Consider the following 19,830-nt stretch of genomic DNA (forward strand, 5'->3'; position numbering starts at 1 on the left):
CTTGAGGGTACACGGGAATTTCATTAGTTACTTTCGTCATCTTAGTTTGATTTGTGTTCGCTACTTTGATAATTTGATATGTGGGTGGACCGGTGCTCAGGTGTTGTTCTTACTTGAAAACACCTCCTACTTATGATTACCCCCCCCCCCCCACTCGCAAGCATCCGCAACTACAATAAAAGTATTAAGAATAAATTCTAACCATAGCATTAAACTCTAGGATCCAGTTGGTCGCTTACGGAATAGTGCGTAAACTGGGGTTTAAGTTTCTGTCACTCTCGCAACCCACCATCTATTTACTACTCCACAATGAATTCCCTTAGGCCCAAATATGGTGAAGTGTCATGTAGTCGATGTTCACATGACACCACTAAGGGAATCACAACATACATACTATCAAAAATATCAAACACATATCAAATTCACATGATTACTTGCAACATGATTTCTCCCGTGACCTCAAGAACAAAAGTAACTACTCACAAATAATCAACATGCTCATGATTAGAGGGGTATTAAATAGCATAATGGATCTGAACATATAATCTTCCACCAAATAAACCATATAGTAATCAACTACAAGATGTAATCAACACTACTAGTCACCCCCTAGCACCAATCTATAGCTTCGGTAACAAGATTGAATACAAGAGATGAACTAGGGTTTGAGATGAGATGGTGCTGGTGAAGATGTTGATTGAGATTGCCCTCCCAAAGATGGGGGAGTTGTTGGTGATGATGATGATCATGATTTCCCCCTCCGGGAGGGAAGTTCCCTCGGCAGAATCGCTCCGCCGGAGAGCAAAAGTGCTCATTTCCAAGTTCCGCCTCGAGGCGGTAGCGCTCCATCCCGAAAGTCTCCCCTTTTATTTTTTTTCTAGGTCAAAATGACTTATATACTAGAAGATGGGCACCGAAGGTGGGCCGAGGAGGTCACAACCCACCAGGGCGCGCCTGGGCTCCCTGGCGCGCCCAGGTGGGTTGTGCCCACCTAGTGGGGCCCCTCTGGTAGTTATTTGCTCCAATATTTCTAAAACATTCCATAAAAAATTCTCCGTGAAGTTTCAGCTTGTTTGGAGTTGAGCAGAATAGTTAGCCTGACGTAGCTTTTTTAGGTCCAGATTTCCAGCTGCTAGAATTCTCCCTCTTGGTGTGTACCTTGCAAATTATGAGAGAAAAGGCATTAGAATTACTTCGAAAAGCATTATTATGGATAAAAACATTATAAATAACAGTAAGAAAACATGATGCAAAATGGGCGTATCACATGCGCGTAGTGCTTGGGTTTGATGAATTATAGATTTTTGCAATAAGTATGTGAATTCTTTATGACTAATGTTGAGTCCATGGATTATACGCACTCTCACCCTTCCATCATTGCTAGCCTCTCGTGTGCCGCACAACTTTCACCGGTACCATACACCCACCATATACCTTCCTCAAAACAGACACCATACCTACCTATTATGGCATTTTCATAGTCATTCCAAGATATATTGCCATGCAACCTTCCACCGTTCCGTTTATTATGACACGCTTCATCATTGTCATGTTGCTTTGCATGATCATGTAGTTGACATTGTATTTGTGGCAAAGCCACTGTCGGTGTCAAAACCGGCGGATCTCGGGTAGGGGGTCCCGAACTATGCGTCTAGGCGGATGGTAATAGGAGACAAGGGACACGATGTTTTTACCCAGGTTCGGGCCCTCTCGATGGAGGTAAAACCCTACTCCTGCTTGATTAATATTGATGATATGGGTAGTACAAGAGTAGATCTACCACGAGATCGGAGTGGCTAAACCCTAGAAGCTAGCCTATGGTATGATTGTTGTTCGTCCTACGGACTAAAACTCTCTGGTTTATATAGACACCGGAGAGGGCTAGGGTTACATAGAGTCGGTTACAATGGGAGGAGATCTTCATATCGTATCGCCAAGCTTGCCTTCCACGCCAAGGAAAGTCCCATCCGGACATGGGATGGAGTCTTCAATCTTGTATCTTCATAGTCCGGGAGTCCGGCCGAAGGTCATAGTCCGGCCATCCGGACACCCCCTAATCCAGGACTCCGTCAGTAGCCCCTGAACCAGGCTTCAATGACGACGAGTCCGGTGCGCAAGTTGTCTTCGGCATTGCAAGGCGGGTTCCTCCTCTGAATATTTCATAGAAGATGTTGAACACCAGGGTAGTGTCCGGCTCTGCAAAATAAGTTCCACATTCCAGCGTAGAGAGAATAATATTTGCGTTAATCGGATCTGCTGACGTATTCCGCGGCATGACATCATGCCACGGCCAGGCTTTTATTCATTTTATTGTTCCACCTCAGCACGTTTAGCGAGGCGGTTTCCTTGGCACGTCTTGTCAAAGCAGAGATCGTGTCCCCTTATTCCGGGATTCTCATCAATACGGGTGTGGGTAACCCAACTGCGCCATTAACCGCGGCGCTTGGGAGATAAGAGAGTTTTATTAGGCCGGTGGGGGGCTCGTAGTTTTGGCTGCCCATATAAGGGGATAAGAATCCGCCCTTTCCATTCACGCCTTCTTCCTCTTCTGCTTATCCGTCCCTGTGTGCTCGAGCTCCAGCGCCCAAACCCGCACTTCCCACCTCAACCTTCTCCGACCATGTCCGGAGCGGGAGGTAGATGGATGGCCTCCTCCGTCACGGAGGGGCAAATCAAAAAACTGAGGAAGGCCGGATACTTGTCTAACGACATCGCGCACCGGCTTCCAGATGAGGGGCAACTCATCCCCACCCCTGGGCCCCATGAGAGGGTTGTTTTTCTTCCCCATTTCCTCCGCGGACTAGGTTTTCCTCTTCACCCGTTCGTCCGGGGGCTCATGTTCTACTACGGCCTAGACTTCCACGATCTGGCCCCGAACTTCATCCTCAACATCTGGTGTTTATCGTTGTGTGCGAGGCCTTCCTCCGCATCCAGCCTCACTTTGGCCTATGGCTGAAGATCTTCAGCGTCAAGCTGAAGGTAGTGGGCGGGCGCCAAGCGGAGTGCGGAGGCGCCATGGTGGGCAAAATAGCCAACGTTACATGGCTCGAGGGCGCCTTCGTAGAGACCATCAAAGGGTGGCAATCGGGGTGGTTCTATATCACCGAGCCGCGTGACCCTGAATGGGTAGCGGCCCCCGAATTCCGATCTGGTATCCCCACATGGCTCACATCTTGGAAGGAGATGGGCCTGTCGTGGGGTAGTTCGGCGGAATTGACCGGACATCAAACCTGCATCAAAGACTTGATCGGCAAGAAGGTTAAACTCATCAACGTCGTCCAGGTCATGCTCTTCCGTCGGATTCTCCCGTGTCAACGACGGGCTTTTAGCTTGTGGGAGTTCGACCCGGCCCAGCACCAGACTCTGTCCCGGCTCTTCGACACAAAGCATGGGGATGCCTGGAAGGTGCTATTCAAGAGCTCCGAGGTCTCCCCTCCCGTCACCGAGGATCGCGGATTCTACGCCGAGCGCCAAGCCAGCGCGGTGAGCTTAATTTTCCCTTTACGGGGTATTTGTTTTTCATAGATTTGATTCTATGCGGGATCTAAACTCCCATCTCCTTAACAGGACTGGCAGAAAAAGGCCGGACAGATCAACTGTCCGGCTCCCTTGCCCGAAGACCCAGCGGACGCCCACTTGACGAAGCTGCTGGTCCCGGCACCTCACGTGGTGCCGGAGAAGAAGGCCAAGAAGAAGGCCACGGGGACTCGAAAGAGTTCCCGGCGCCTGGTGGTGTCGGATTCATCGCCCGACAACCCCGAAGCACCCTCCGCCTCTGAGGACGAGGAGGAGGAAGAAGAAGAAGCCTCTCCCCCTCCAACGGGGGAAGGAAAGAAAAGGAAAGCCGCCCCAACTGGGGAGGCCGGAGGGTCCAAGAAAGGGAGAACCCTCCTTCCGGACTACACCTCCGACGCCGAAGACGGCGGGGAGGAATGGCCATCCAGGGTCAAGCCCCTGGCAAAATCGTAAGCATCCGGTCATCCGAATAACTTATGACGCCCCTCCATTATTTGGCATTTTCTGACGCCGAATTTGATCATGTAGTCCGCCCAAGGCCCAGCTCGACGATTCGACGAGCGGCTCCTTGGATTCGTCGGATGTGAATAGCGCTTCACTTCCGACGGCCTCCTCCCCTCTCCCTACGGACGAAGCCGAGGTGGAGTCCCAAAAGGGACTAAACCAGGAGGAGGTGGTCCTGGAGGCGCCACAAGGCGACCTTCCGGACTGCAGGCCCAAAGGGGGTAAAGCTCCGGAGGGATCTAAGTCCGGCCCCGAGCCGGACACTGCTCTGGAACCATCAGCGGTTCCGGAGTCCGACAGGCGGCGCCTTCATAAGAAGGGCAAGCCTGCGACGCCGGCGACTTCCGTCCATCCGGAGGGCCGGACAATTTGCTGGAGGCGCTTAACGGCGCCTCCATCGACGAGGAACACCGCACTGTTATGAGTGCGGTGATTCAGAAGGTTCCGTCTGCCAAGAGCGGGCTGACAGAAGCCTGTGCAAGCCTGTTAACGGGCTTTGAGGTATGTGTTGAAAAACATATATATATATAAAATATTACCGCATAGACAGTAGCCCCTGATGCTCAGTTCGGTGTTTGGAAAGAAAAGCCGAACTGAGGATCTAAAAAGATATACGTAGGAGTCTAATAGAAATATGTCAATATGGGAATGCAGGCTGCGCTGCTGACCTCTACCGCACTGACTACGGAGGTTAATGCATTGAAGGAAAGCCTCGAACGGTCCGAGAGCGAGCTCGGCCGTGCCAAGAAGCAGCTCGAGGATAAAGAGGGTACATAGTACCTCATGTAAATGTATATAGAAATACTTGGTTGCAAAATAATAACAGGACCAACGTTAATGTTGCAGGAGCCACGAACGAGGTGGCGACCCTGAAAGAGGCGGTCTCCAATGCCGAAAAGAGTGCGGCCTTGGAGCGCACCGAGCGAGAGAAGCAGGAGGCGCGGGTGGCGGAGGTGCGGCAAGAGCTCCAGGCTCTCGTGGAAAAACACGAGAGTTTGGAGCGTGACTCGAAGACTCGAGAGTCCGAGCTTGCCTTGGCTCTTGAGAGTGCCAAGACCGCTAAGGCCGAAGCCCAGAAGGCCCTTCAGGAGATCGAGGCGATGAAGAAGATAGCGGCGGGTAAGGCATTCTTTATGCAAAGCAAAAATATAAAAGTTAATTATCTGCTACTTACCCGAATCCGGAGCTCTCCAGGAGCGTTCGCCGATCTGCCCCGTAGTGTGTCTGATGCCGCCGCATACTACCGAGCCGAAGAGGGGAGCTCGACGGAAAAAGTGTTCTGGTCTCAGTATGCTGAGGCCGAACATCCGGTGCCCCTGAGCGACCAGCTGAAGCAGCTGGTCGAGCTCCACAAGGTGGCCGAACAGGCCATGAAGGGCCTCATAGCTCGGCTGTGGCCTGGAGAAGTCATGCCTGGGAGCTACTTCGGTCTGGTGCGGCGGCTGGTGGACGCGTGTCCGTGGATTGAGGTCGTCAAGCGCTCCGTTTGTATTGAAGGTGCCCGTCGGGCCCTTGCCCGTGCTAAGGTGCACTGGGGCAAGCTAGATGCGGAGAAGCTGTTGACGGACGCGCCACCGCCGGGCAAGGAGTATCGTACGCCCGAGATGTATTATAATGGCGTTCTGAAGGGTGCCCGCCGTATAGCGGATGAGTGCTCCAAAGATGTAATTTTTGAGTAGACTCGCATTTGTTATCCTGTACGCTGAAGCTTTGTTCATATGCGTTAAGCAACGCTTGTTAATTTAAAATATTACCTTCTGTGCGGCCGTTTATCAAATCTGAGAGATGCAAGTCGTCGGCTTCGACCCCCATGCCACGAGTGCTGGGGTGTTCGGGATAAACCTGAGCGCTCTTGTTCCCATTCTTGGGTCCATCTAGGGAGGCGTTCAGCACAACGAACCAGGCCGTCGGACTTATAATGCTTTATCACTCTCACTTAGCCATAGAATTCTATAATTTTAAATTTCGGCGAAGCCCCTAGTATTCGGAAGACCGAGTTCGGGGCGCTATCCACGCCTAGGCCGGATAAGTCCGGTTCCTCGCTCGAAGCGGCATAAGTCTTTAAGGACTCGAAGAAACCTCGCGAACAGCGACCGGTCTCTCGCACTATCATGACAGTCAGTTTTAGCTTTCTCTACTGAGGTGTTAACCCAGCTCAACTGGGGCACAATCGCAGTAGTTCTCCCAGCGCTACCTTAGCCAACAATGCGGAACGTAAGGTACCAAAACATGGGAGCCGGGCAAACCCAACTATTGACCAAAGACATGATTCGGAGCCGATGCATATAGTGCTATAAGTTCGGGGTGCCGCACTCGTGAGAGTGTTCGGTCTTCTCACACCATGTTATGGGGTGTTGTAAGCCCCTGGTGTATTGTCCGCACCAAAGTGTACGGTTGCAGAATGTCATGACTGAACATATTTGTATATAAAAATAGATAAGTACAATAATAGGTAAGAGCTATATATTGTTTATTAAAAAAGGGCTGCTGCGAAAGCAGAACGATACAAGAAGTGCGGTAAGCAAGAGATGGGAGTATTTGACATATTCCCCTCCAGGGGCAAGCTGCGGGATTGTAAGTAAAACAGGTATTAAACTCGTTATAGAGACCACCTGGACTTTTGACGTGGCTTGCTCCCTCCCTGGCTGTTGCATCGTGGGTTCGGCGAGTGTATTGCCGGACAGGCCTTCCGAATAGTTGGGTCCTGAAAGTGTGTAAAAAGGAAAACGGCGAAATAGGGAGCCCCTTAGTGCGGTTGAGCCGCATTCTGGGCGTGCCGTTGTTGTGCCCCTCCCCTTATGCCCATGGTATCTCTAAGGCGTAATTATGTACGCGTGGTACCAGTATCGCCGTTTGGCGGGGGCTGGGGTTGGGGCCGCACTGCTATGCTTGCTCGGAACGTGCCAGCCGGATTTGTTGTAGGTTACTTCGGGCTCGCTTGACGTTGTCCGGACGTTTGACGCCTGGATTGGAGAACTGCCTTGAGAGGCTACTCTGTACTTCCGCCGCCAGGGCCGCCGTGTGCTCCTCCGTTCGGAGAGAGCGTTCGGTGTTTCCGTTTACCGTGATGACTCCGCGAGGTCCTGGCATCTTGAGCTTGAGATATGCATAGTGCGGCACCGCATTGAACTTTGCAAATGCGGTTCGTCCAAGCAGGGCGTGATAGCCGCTGCGGAATGGGACTATGTCGAAGATTAACTCCTCGCTCCGGAAGTTATCCGGGGATCCGAAGACCACTTCGAGTGTAACCGAGCCTGTACAGCTGGCTTCTACCCCTGGTATGACACCTTTGAAGGTTGTCTTTATGGGTTTAATCCTTGAAGGATCGATGCCCATTTTTCGCACTGTGTCCTGGTAAAGCAGGTTCAGGCTACTACCGCCGTCCATTAGGACTCTGGTAAGGTGAAATCCGTCGATAATTGGGTCTAGGACCAGTGCGGCAAATCCGCCGTGACGGATGCTGGTGGGATGGTCCCTTCGATCGAAGGTGATCGGGCAGGAGGACCATGGGTTGAACTTTGGGGCGACTGGCTCCAGCGCATAGACGTCCTTGAGAGCACGCTTCCGCTCCCTTTTGGGGATGTGGGTTGCGTATATCATGTTCACCGTCCGAACTTGCGGGGGAAATCCCTTCTGTCCTTTGTTGTTCGGCGGCCGGGGCCCCTCCTCGTCATCGCTATGTAGCCCCTTGTCTCTGGTCTCGGCACTTAACTTGCCTGCCTGCTTGAACACCCAACAATCCCTGTTGGTGTGATTGGCTGGCTGTTCGGGGGTGCCGTGTATCTGGCACGAGCGATCGAGTATCCGGTCTAAGCTGGATGGGCCCTGAGGGTTTCTTTTGAATGGCTTCTTCCGCTGACCCGGTTTAGAGCCTCTGAATCCGGCATTGACTGCCGTATCTTCAGTATTGTCACCGTTAATGCGGCGCTTATGCTTGTTGCGACGTGACCTGCCGTTGTTATCCTTGGTATCCGAATTGCCGGGGCTCTTGGTTATGTTATTGCTACGAGCTAGCCAGCTGTCTTCTCCCGCATAGAAGCGGGTCATGAGCGTCGTGAGGGCTGCCATAGATTTCGGCTTTTCCTGTCCTAGGTGTCGGGCAAGCCATTCGTCTCGGATGTTGTGCCTGAAGGCTGCAAGGGCCTCGGCGTCCGGACAATCGACTATTTGGTTTTTCTTGGTTAGGAACCGTGTCCAGAATTGTCTGGCCGATTCCTCTGGCTGCTGGATTATGTGGCTTAGGTCATCGGCGTCTGGTGGTCGCACATACGTGCCCTGGAAGTTGTCAAGGAATGCGGATTCCAGGTCCTCCCAACAACTAATTGACTCTGCTGGCAGGCTGTTAAGCCAATGTCGAGCTGGTCCTTTAAGCTTGAGCGGGAGGTATTTGATGGCGTGTAGATCATCACCACGGGCCATGTGGATATGAAGGAGATAATCCTCGATCCATACCGCAGGATCTGTTGTGCCATCGTATGATTCGATGTTTACGGGTTTGAAGCCCTCGGGGATTTGATGATCCATTACTTCGTCTGTGAAGCATAGTGGGTGTGCGGCGCCCCTGTACTGGGCTATATCACGACGCAGCTCGGACGAGCTTGGTCTGTTGTATTCGGCCGGGCCATACTTATTATGTCCGGCGTGACGGCTAGCGTCACGTGAAGCGGGGCGCCCATGCGATCCGTAGATCGATCTTGTTTGCCTTGCCTTATTCTCCAAGATGTCTCGCAGGTCTGTTGCATCTCCCCGTACTCTGGTATGTTTTGAGCGGTGTCGGGGTGCGGCTTGGGTTGAGGGCCTGAAGGCCTCTCTATCGCGGCCACGGGGTGGCCGATCGGGCGCATCGTACGCTGGTGATGTAGGTTTAGTTGCTTCCTCGTCAAGTTGGGGTAGCAGCCTGCGCTTTGGGTAGCTCTTGGATGGGCGTTCTAGTTTATACTCTTCGGCCGCCAGGACTTCGGTCCATCTGTCGGCTAGCAAGTCTTGGTCAGCTCTAAGCTGCTGCTGTTTTTTCTTGAGGCTGCTTGCCGTGGCTACGAGCCTGTGTTTGAAACGCTCTTGTTCGACGGGATCCTCTGGCACGACGAATTCGTCGTCGTCGAGGCTTGCCTCGTCTTCGGAGGGAGGCATGTAATTGTCGTCCTCATCCTCTTTGTCGGCCGCTCTCTCATGAGGGTTGGCTCCTTCGTCCTCCTGCACTGAATCATGCTGGAGGGGGTTGTCTTCGGCACTGTCCGGCGTGTTGTTATCTCCGGTGCCGGAATCGCCGTTTTTGCTTTGGCGGGACTTAGAGCGGCGCCGCTGATGTCGGCGCTTGGGTTGCTTCTTGGAGGGGTCATCCTCCGTTTTCTCCTCGCCATCCCCCGCTTTAGGGGTGTCCACCATGTATATGTCATATGACGAGGTGGCTTTCCAGTTCCCTATAGGTGCTGGTTCTTGATCGTGTCCTTCATCGGCATCCATGCCGTCGATGTCTTCGGAGTCAAAGTCGAGCATGTCGGTTAAATCGTCGACAGTGGCTACGAAGTGGGTGGTGGGTGGGCTTCGAATTTCTTCATCGTCCGCATCCCAACCGTGTTGGCCGTAGTTCGGCCAGGGCTCTCTTGACAAAGAGAGAGACTTTAATGAATTCAGGATATTGCCGAAAGGCGAGTGCTGAAAGACGTCCGCGGCGGTGAACTCCATGACCGGAGCCCAATCGGGCTTAATCGGAAGAGGTGCGGGATTTACGGAGTCCGGATCGGAGTCCGGCACCTTGGAGTCACGGGCCTTGCGAGGGACTAGGCTGGTATCCGGCTCTATCGCCGTAGAGGTTGCAGTTTCCGGGGCGGCGTCCAACCGTCCGTCCCCGACTGACGTAGTGGGCTCCGAGCTAATGGTCGGAGCGGACACCTGAGCGACGCTCTGGGCGTTGTCCGATGACAGAGCTAAATCATGCCCATCGTGACAGTGCGGCGCGCCCGGTCGTGGCTCGAATCCGTCGAAGATCAAGTCCCCGCGGATGTCGGCCGTGTAGTTCAAGCTTCCAAACCTGACCTGATGGCCAGGGGCGTAGCTTTCGATCTGCTCCAGATGGCCGAACGAGTCGGCCCGCAGTGCGAAGCCGCCGAATACGAAGATCTGTCCGGGGAGAAAAGTCTCATCCCGGACCGCATCGCGATTGACGAGCGAAGAAGCCATCGGGCCTAAAGGCGACGACACAGAGGAACTCTGAATGAAAGCACCAATGTCGGTGTCAAAACCGGCGGATCTCGGGTAGGGGGTCCCGAACTGTGCGTCTAGGCGGATGGTAACAGGAGACAAGGGACACGATGTTTTTACCCAGGTTCGGGCCCTCTCGATGGAGGTAAAACCCTACTCCCGCTTGATTAATATTGATGATATGGGTAGTACAAGAGTAGATCTACCACGAGATCGGAGTGGCTAAACCCTAGAAGCTAGCCTATGGTATGATTGTTGTTTGTCCTACGGACTAAAACTCTCCGGTTTATATAGACACCGTAGAGGGCTAGGGTTACACAGAGTCGGTTACAATGGGAGGAGATCTTCATATCGTATCGCCAAGCTTGCCTTCCATGCCAAGGAAAGTCCCATCCGGACATGGGACGGAGTCTTCAATCTTGTATCTTCATAGTCCGGGAGTCCGGCCGAAGGTCATAGTCCGGCCATCCGGACACCCCCTAATCCAGGACTCCCTCAGCCACCATTCATAATTCTTTCATAAATGTCACTCTTGATTCATTGCACATCCCGGTACACCGCCGGAGGCATTCACATAGAGTCATATTTTGTTCTAAGCATTGAGTTGTAGTTTTTTGAGTTGTAAGTAAATAGAGGTGTGATGATCATCATTATTAGAGCATTGTCCCATATGTGGAAAAAAAGTCCATAAAAAAGGGAAGAGAAGGCCATAAAAAAAGAGAGAGAAGGGGCAATGTTACTATCCTTTTTCCACACTTGTGCTTCAAAATAGCACCATGATCTTCATGATAGAGAGTCTCTTATTCTGTCACTTTCATATACTAGTGGTAATTTTTCATTATAGAACTTGGCTTGTATATTCCAACGATGGGCTTCCCCAAATGCCCTAGGTATTCATGAGCAAGCAAGTTGGATGCACACCCACTTAGTTTCCTTTTTTGAGCTTTCATATACTTATAGCTCTAGTGCATCCGTTGCATGTCATCTTACTTAATGTGTTACTCTGTTGTTAATGAACTTAATACTCTAGATGCAGGCAAGAGCCGGTCGATGTGTGGAGTAATAGTAGTAGATGCAGAATCGTTTCGATCTACTTGACACGGACGTGATGCCTATGTTCATGATCATTGCCTTAGATATCTTCATAATTATGCGCTCTTCTATCAATTGCTCGGCAGTAATTTTTTCACCCGCCATAATATTTGCTATCTTGAGAGAAGTCACTAGTGAAACCTATGGCCCCCGGGTATCTTTTCCATTATATTGAATCTATTAGTTTCCCGTCAACTTGCCAATTTCTGTCGCGTTTCCTTTAGTTTTTAATCTTCACTTTCCAATCTATAAACCAAAAATACCAAAAATATTTACTTTACCGTTTATCTAGCTCTATCAGATCTCACTTTTTCAAGTAACCGTGAAGGGATTGACAACCCCTTTATCGCGTTGGGTGCAATTGTTGATTGTTTGTGCGGGTATTTGGTGACTTGTGCGTTGTCTCCTACTGGATTAATACCTTGGTTGTCAAACTGAGGGAAATACTTACTCTATTTACTGCATCACCCTTTCCTCTTCAAGGGAAAAACTAATGCAAGCTCAAGAGGTAGCATTCCCACATATTCATTGAAGATCTTTATTGGTCGTACCGTAATGACAACATAAGCTATTCCTTTTGTCATCGGTATGTTACTTGCCCAAGATTCGATCGTCGGTATCTTCATACCCAGTTCAATCTCGTTATCGGTAAGTCTCTTTATTCGTTCCATAATACATCATCCCGTAACTAACTCATTAGTCAGATTGCTTGCAAGGCTTATTATGATGTGCATTACCGAGAGGGCCCAGAAATACATCTCCGATACTAGGAGTGACAAATCCTAATCTCGATCTATGTCAACCCAACAAACACCTTCGAAGATACCTGTAGAGCATCTTTATAATCACTCAGTTACGTTGTGACGTTTGATAGCACACAAGGTATTCCTCCGGTATCTGGGAGTTGCACAATCTCATAGTCAAAGGAATATGTATATGACATGAAGAAAGCAATAGCAATAAAACTGAACGATCAATATGCTAAGCTATCCATCACATCATTCTCCTAATGATGTGATCCCGTTCATCAAATGACAACACATGTCTATGGTTAGGAAACTTAACCTTCTTTGATTAGCGACCTAGTCTAGTAGAGGCTTACTGGGGACATGGTGTTTTGTCTATGTATCCACACATGTATCAAATTTTCGATTAATACAATTCTAGCATGAATAATAAACATTTATCATGATATAAGGAAATATAAAATAATAACTTTATTATTGCCTCTAGGGCATATTTCCCTCAATTATCACGGTTTTCCTTCACAGTGTGATGTGGGGCCATTCGCTACCGTTGAGGCTAGATGTTGGAGGTGAGCATCAGATTAGGTGAAGTTAAATGACGATCTCTCTTATATGTTGGATGCAAAAGCATCGGTGACTCGATGATCCATCGTGAATCTGTGATACATATGCTAGGACCATATTCTCGACTTGCAGATCTTTAAGGACTTGTACAAGTGCACTTGAAGTTGGACTAGAAGTTTGTCGAGAAGGGCTAGATTTGACGCTGCAATGGTCCCTGCTCTCGACAACTTTGGAATCTGATAGTGCGGTCACAATATCGGAGATAATATCTAATGGTGATTGCATGTCGAGGTATGCCAATATCGTTAATGAGATGCATCGGAATTTTGATGGTGATAGAGATATTGTTTGTAATAAGATTGGCACTCAGTATTCTTTACGACGATAAAGGGTTTTCCCCCACTTTATATATAAAGCAAACGTCCGATACATCCAGCCTGCTGGGGCCATAGCACAGAAAAGCCCAAAATGAAAGACAAGAAGAAAAAAAGAGAAATAAATGCCGACACCGGCTAATCAACGGAGAAAGGAAGCCCGACAACCGTTGCACCCTCCAAAGAAGTACCACCACGCTCCCAGCATTTCGAAGCACCGTGCACCAAGCAACACCTTCAAGAAGGGATGATACGGCGTTGCCATTGTTGACCGAACAAGTTCTAGGGTTTCCCCCGGTACGCGGGGGATGGTGGGGAAGGGATACACCCGACGCCCATCAGGAAGGACCGACGGCGCCCTCGGGCGTCACCGCGTCGGTGCCGGACAAGTCGACAGGGATTTCTCCTGATCCACGACCACCACACCACCCCGGGCACTTCAAAATGCACCACCCCATCAGCCGCCCACCATCTTGTGCCACCACGGTTACCGGACAACCTTCGCCGCCTCATTGGAGGTGCCAACATGAGACCTGGAGAGGGAAAGGCGACATCGGTCGTGGGAGCGAGCACAACTCGACCGGAAGGAGGGGATAACCTCCACCACTGGAGCGTAGCCGACCGGACGCGGTGACGAGGACTTGCCGGGCCCTGACGGCCCGGCAAGGTCCACGTGGACCCGGACAGTCCAGCCACCACACTGCAGCTCGCCGATCGACGAAGACTTCAGCGCCCGTAGACCACCGCCACCTCTCCACCATCAGGAAGCGTCGCCGCCGGACGTCGAGCCACCGGCCCACCCCAACCCAGGTGGGGTCCAAATGGGCCTAGATCTGGGCTGGACGGGCGCCGCCCCATGGCCAACGGCCGCACCGCCGCGTCGAGAGCACCGTGGCACGCAGCAGCACCACCGCCGGGCCACATCAACGCGGGTCGAAGCACATTGCCGCCAGCCACCACCGCCCGAGCAAGGGAGGTCGCGCGCGGGGAAGATCTGGCCCGCCGCCACCAGCACCTCGCAGGCAGGGCCCGGCGGCAGCGGAGGGAGGGAGGAGCGAGGGGGAGCGCGGAGGGGGGTCGGGGACGAGGCCCTCAGTCGCCTCGCTCGGGGAGGCGACGCGAGGGTTACGGGGGAGGAAGGGGGGAGGTGGGGGTGGGGGGAGGGCAAGCGGCGGCGGCGACGCGCACCTGCGGAGCCGGCGGCGGCGCGGGAACCCTAGGGGAGCCTCGTGACCCGCCCAAACCGGCGGAGCTTCTTCTCTATGGGCTACAAAAAGAACGTGGTTGTGCTATTCCACTCACTACTCTTTAGCCGTGAGCTAGCTTCTTATGGTAGGCGGTATGATCGCACCATGGTTTGGCTAAGGTCCTGTCCAGCAAAGTTGAAACCGACCAAAGTAGTGGATTGTATTCTACCAAGTGATTAATACTAGATCTCTAATTACGCCGCAAAAGAAACTGTAAAAGTAGCATGGAAAATAATTAATTTGATTCAGTTCATTACGTGCAACAGCCCGCAAATGACAATGTGATTCCATTAAATTTGATACCTTGACACTGCAATCGTTTTCACTTTTCAAATTTCAACAATCTGTGCCGAGAGTGCATGATAATTAAACATCAATAAACGAGCACATTCTCCGTCCTTGACTTTTTTTTTACGAGAAAGGGCCCACACATACAGTACAAGAACTATTCACATTCTTCGCGCTCATTTCATTAAGATCCGGAAAACAAAATAGTTACCCGCAAAAAAAAAGGAAAAACAAAATAATACAAGAACTATTCACAAGAGAAAATAGAAAAAGATGAAAAACTCCTACACATATCACGAGCATAAAGGCCAGCCCAACTTGCGCATGCTCTTCCTTGAAGTTAAGATTGCAATGTCGAGCACAATTTGGAAGGTGTCGGTGAAGATCCGCCTATTTCCATTCTTTCAAGCGTTCCACGAAACATAGGTAACCACTTGGCCGAATCGTTTGCGAGCAACAACATCTGATTCGATCAACATTTTTCATGTTCCACCAATCCTCAAGGAGAAGAAGGTGCCCGCCATCCCATGATGGATTACTAGCCAAGTCGAAGCATAGCCCAAACACCGCAGCAGAATAGACATTCAAGCCAGATGCTCATTTGATCAACAAATTCTTGCAAAATTAGCTTCCTATTCACTTCTACACAATGCACTCCTAGGTCCTAACACGTCGCAGAAGTTGAACTAAGAGTACAGCATTCGCTTCTTCAGGCAACATTCATGTATAGGTCATTGCTATGATCCATAAAGAAGAAAACTCAAACTAATAACATCTGTTATATTCTTGCAATAACTTTAATGAGAAGCACTTGATTCTGTCTGGATCAGTGCAAATTTGTCAAGATTATTAGAGCGAGATTGTTGAACATCACATGAGACTAGTTAGAAATTGATCACCCATGTTTGGCCGGCAACCTCGTGACGGCGTCCATGAACTCCTCGTCGGCGACGAGCCTCTCCATCGCGTCAGGCGCGATGCACACCTCCAGCGACATGCTCCCTCCCCGCTCCGGCCCCTCGTACACCGTCGCCTTCCCGTCCATCTTGCCCTCGCGGCCGCTACGCACGGCGGCCGGCTTCCCCCACCCAAAGTCGTTCCCGAACACGTCGAACCGCGGCGAGCTCCCGGTCGTCAGCGCCGCGCCTCCGGACATAAGGCTCCCAAAGTACCGGAACTGCGGCTCCCTGGTCCAGCTCTCCAGCCACTCCCTCACGGCCTCCTCGTCGAACGACGCCACCGCGCGGTTCAGCTGCCACGCCGTCCAGCCCAGCCCCCTGCTCTGGATCTCGCCGACGGTGCAGCTCGCCGTGCCGGGCACTAGAGCGTTGCCCATGTATCCCGGCGGTATGCCGCTCAGGCGCCCTCGGCATCCGACGGCCAGGTTGTAGGACGTCTCCTTCCCCGGCGGCAGGCGCCGTGCTCGGGAGACCGCTCGCCACAGGTGCGCGAGCAGGGCCTGGAGAGAGGAGATGGTGGCGGTGGCCGTGCCCGCCATCTCGTCGTTCGCCCGCGCCTTGAGCTCCTTGACGCTCGAGGCGGAGAAGGTGAAGAAACACTCTTGCACGGTCGGGGGTTCGAACCGCCGGACGGCGTGCTGCAGCTTACCGAAAGGCAGGGGGATCGGCACGGGGCTGGCATCAGTGAACCACCTCCGGTGCACCCGCGCGGAGATCTTGCTTAGGTCGCTGGTTGCTCCTCCTCCCCGGTTGATCTCCGACCAAGCGTTCAAGAACTCCCAAAAGACGAAGCCGTCGCCGACGGAGTGGTTCAGCGACACGCCGACGAACACGCCGTCGGCGAGCTCGGTGACCTGCACCGACAGCACGGGGAGCGAATCGACGGCCGCGTCCGCGCCAAGCACCCCGTTCAACGGAAACAAGGCCCAGACGACCGACGACGGGGTGTACAGCGAGCCGGCGATGTCCGCGACGGCGACGCCGGGCGTCGTCGCGTGGACGAGCTCGGCGCCCTCCCCGGTGCAGCGCAGCTTGACGTTGACGGTCCCGTCGCCCCGCTCCTCAACGGCGAGACGGCCGGCCAAGTGGTAGTACCTGTCCAGGGCGCGAGCCAGGGACGACGCGAGGGTGCCGACGAGGCGGTCGCCGCCGGCGGGAGGCGCGGGCAGAAGGAGGCCCTTCTGGATGTAGACTACGCTGATCAAGCGGAGATCCCAGGGAGTGAGGTGGATGTCCTCCCGCGGCGGCGCGTTGCCGTTCGACGGCCGGACCAGTCGCCGGGACACGGTCCGGACGGTGCCAGCGGTGCCTCCTGTTTCTTCCATGTCCATGTTCGTTCACTGGATCCGCTGAATTGCTCATGCGACACCCGATGGACCATCCAACATGCTTTCTTGTCCTGTAGTCTCTACTCCTAATGTCTCAGTTGGTAGGTCGCGTTCCAGGTTTTATTTTCGTCCCACCTCATCCGGTCTTTTTTGGTACTCCTTTGGTACTTCCTCCCACCTCCCCCTCAGCCACAAAAAATGAAAAAAAAAAACCCGCGATCGAGTCCCGCACACGCCCAAACTCCTGTCGTTATTAACGGATCGAAAATAAACCACGGAGCACAAACCAGCGAAAAAAAACGGCAAACTGTGCGTTCTCGATCTCGTCTGGTTTTTCTTTCGTATCTCATCCCGCACGTAAAACAAATCTCAATCTCGATCTGTTTCATCTCAGCCTCCAGCCCCGAGAGGAGCCGCCGCCGAGAGGAGACGCCCCAGCCCCGAGAGGACCCACCGCCGCCGCCGCCGCCGAGAGGAGACGCCCCAGCCCCGATAGGATCCGCCGCCGCCGCCGCCGGGGAATGAGGTCGCCGCCGCCTCCCTCGCCCGCGGCCATGATGACCGATCTGGTGTTGGCGCCGCAGATCACCCTCTGGTCCATGGCCTCGACTAGGTACGAATCCCTCTTCCACTTCTTCTGGTTTGGTTATTTCCGCATCTTGATCTGATTCGGGCGTGTGTGCAGTTTGCTATGATCTGGCGACGGGGATGCAAGGAGAAGCTGCTGCGGTTTCAAGGGGCCGTGAGGATGCCCACCATGAAGGCGTGTCTGGGATGATGGAGGTGATATCCGCCAGGTCCCCGTTGCCGTCGACTGTCGGCGGCCACCGTCTCCTCTTCCATGGCGTCGTCGGGGCCTTCCCCTGCCAAGCGTAGCGGCTCCTTGGCTGGATCACCGTCGCACACCTCACCGGCGTGGTCGGCAAGATCTGCATCTCGATCCTCGCCACTCTCCATCCTCTTGCAGGTAATAGGCTTTCCGCCCCCTCTTTTATCTCCGGCGTTCTCATGTGCACGGATTGTGAGCGTGAAGGAATATTTCTCTTCTATTTCATGGTGCTGCTGTGCTCCTTCTGCTTTCACACTGCACATATATAGATTCTTCAAAGGAATTGGATGCTGATAATATCAAGTAAGTTCCCTGAATGTGATATATATTCTTCCCTCGCTTTGAATTGATTGCCCCAAACAATATATCTCTCATTGACATTCATGGCCTATTATTATTGTTGTTAATTTACAACACTCTGCGCTGTATTGTCCAATCATGGTCCAAACTTCAACTTGGTTGTGGATTCATTGTATGTACCATATGTTGTTCATAGCTACAAAATTGCAATCTCGCGAAAATGTTCTTGAATACAGTAAAATTTGTCACATAACCCATATGCTGATCATAAAGTTTGTTGTATGAGCTTGTGGCATACTGATCCGACAGGTGGCAGGTATGCATTCAGATGTTGCAGCTCTAAGGAAGGGTAGTATATGGCACATGGCTTCGTGGGTTGTTCAACAAGAAGTGTTTTGGGCATATTCGAAAGGCAATCTTGTGAAAATTATACATCGATTTTCTTATTCCGTCATCAGCTTCTATTGATATGAGCGATACAAAAAGTTCAGCACTGAATTTTAGTATGTTAACTTGCAAGATTTCTCACGACTATGTTTTTTTTGTTATAGGTTTATAAATTTCGAAATATAGTTGCAGCTTCACGGAATGGACGGCCCAAGTTATGTTAGTGTCTATATGTTTACTTGGTGGTGGTCTAGCGTGAGTGACACCTGCATCTGTAACTTACCCATTGGATGTTCTTCGAAATCACCTGACAACACAGGTGATGCTTTTCTTCCTTTCGTGATTTGTGAATAACACTAAGCCAACCAATCAATCAATATAACTTCCAGTTAGAACTTAGAGCATCTTTACCTAACGCTTTCATGCAATGTAGCTTTACAGACCAAAGGAACAGGTTTTAGTAAGCTAAACTTTCATGTCTATAAAATTCTGCAGAAAACCACTAGGTATTACAAGGGCATCTTTCACACGTTGTCTACAATTTGTAGAGAAGAGAATAGTAGAGGATTGTATAAAGGCCTTTGGTCCACCTTATTGGTAAGCCATATGTTTCTGCTGAGAATTGTTTTTTAGTTGACTTCCCAGTAACTTTTATGTGTTACAGGGAGTTGGACCTGATATATCAATCAATGTTTATGTATATGAATCCTTGAGGTCTCATTGGAAAATGGAAAGTTGAATGTCAAAATGTGCGACCAATGATTTGATATGGTACCTCCCTCTTCTCTCTTCTATGAACCCTATAACACACGTCTCAAATCTTAATTTCTTTTATCCTATTGCAGGTTAATTCCAGTTGGGTGTGTTAACCTACAGTAATCAATCAAGTCAACAAATATAACAATGATACTTTGTCTTCTGATTTTTGGTGATGATTTTTTTTTGTGACTAAACTAACAGGAGTTGAAGCATGTGTTCTTATTTTTTTTATATGACTAGATGCATATGAACTGAAGCTCCATAATTTTCTTTTCAAGTCGACATTGGTGGCAACCAATACAATTAGCGTTATTTACAACCAATGAAGTCTTATAATTTTCTTTCTTAGAAATATACAGTGACGCTGACTATCATTTAGTAGCTCTACAGGCACTAGCCAAAAACAATAATGTTTATTTATTTAACCACCAAATAGACATGATGTGCGGTTTCAGTACTACTAGCTGTGAGGAGGAGGAGGTTAGCCTTGATGGCCAGGTGGTACCTCAGAAGGACACCTTTCGGTATTTGGGGTCAATGTTGCAGGAGGATGGGGGTATTGATGAAGATGTGAACCATCGAATCAAAGCCGGATGGATGAAGTGGCGCCAAGCTTCTGGCATTCTCTGTGACAAGAGAGTGCCACAAAAGCTAAAAGGCAAGTTCTACAGGACGGGGGTTCGACCCGCAATGTTGTATGGCGCGGAGTGTTGGCCGACTAAAAGGCGACATGTTC

General features: G+C 51.1%; 1 protein-coding gene and 1 long non-coding RNA gene across 2 annotated transcripts; one reads left to right on the top strand and one right to left on the bottom strand.

The window, feature by feature from the left end:
• Window positions 1-14,941: 14,941 nt before the first annotated feature.
• LOC123093645 (uncharacterized acetyltransferase At3g50280-like) lies at window positions 14,942-16,886 on the bottom strand. The gene has a single exon (XM_044515657.1). It carries the CDS (start codon window positions 16,820-16,822, stop codon window positions 15,428-15,430), a length of 1,395 nt encoding a protein of 464 aa, XP_044371592.1. The 5' UTR covers window positions 16,823-16,886; the 3' UTR covers window positions 14,942-15,427.
• Window positions 16,887-17,654: 768 nt separating this feature from the next.
• Window positions 17,655-18,932, top strand: LOC123093653 (uncharacterized). Its single transcript, XR_006445468.1, has 3 exons — window positions 17,655-17,786; window positions 18,500-18,654; window positions 18,831-18,932. It is a non-coding gene; the product is annotated as an uncharacterized lncRNA (long non-coding RNA).
• Window positions 18,933-19,830: the final 898 nt, after the last annotated feature.

Source organism: Triticum aestivum, chromosome 1B (assembly GCF_018294505.1).
Source record: "Triticum aestivum cultivar Chinese Spring chromosome 1B, IWGSC CS RefSeq v2.1, whole genome shotgun sequence".
Classification (NCBI taxonomy): Eukaryota; Viridiplantae; Streptophyta; class Magnoliopsida; order Poales; family Poaceae; genus Triticum; species Triticum aestivum.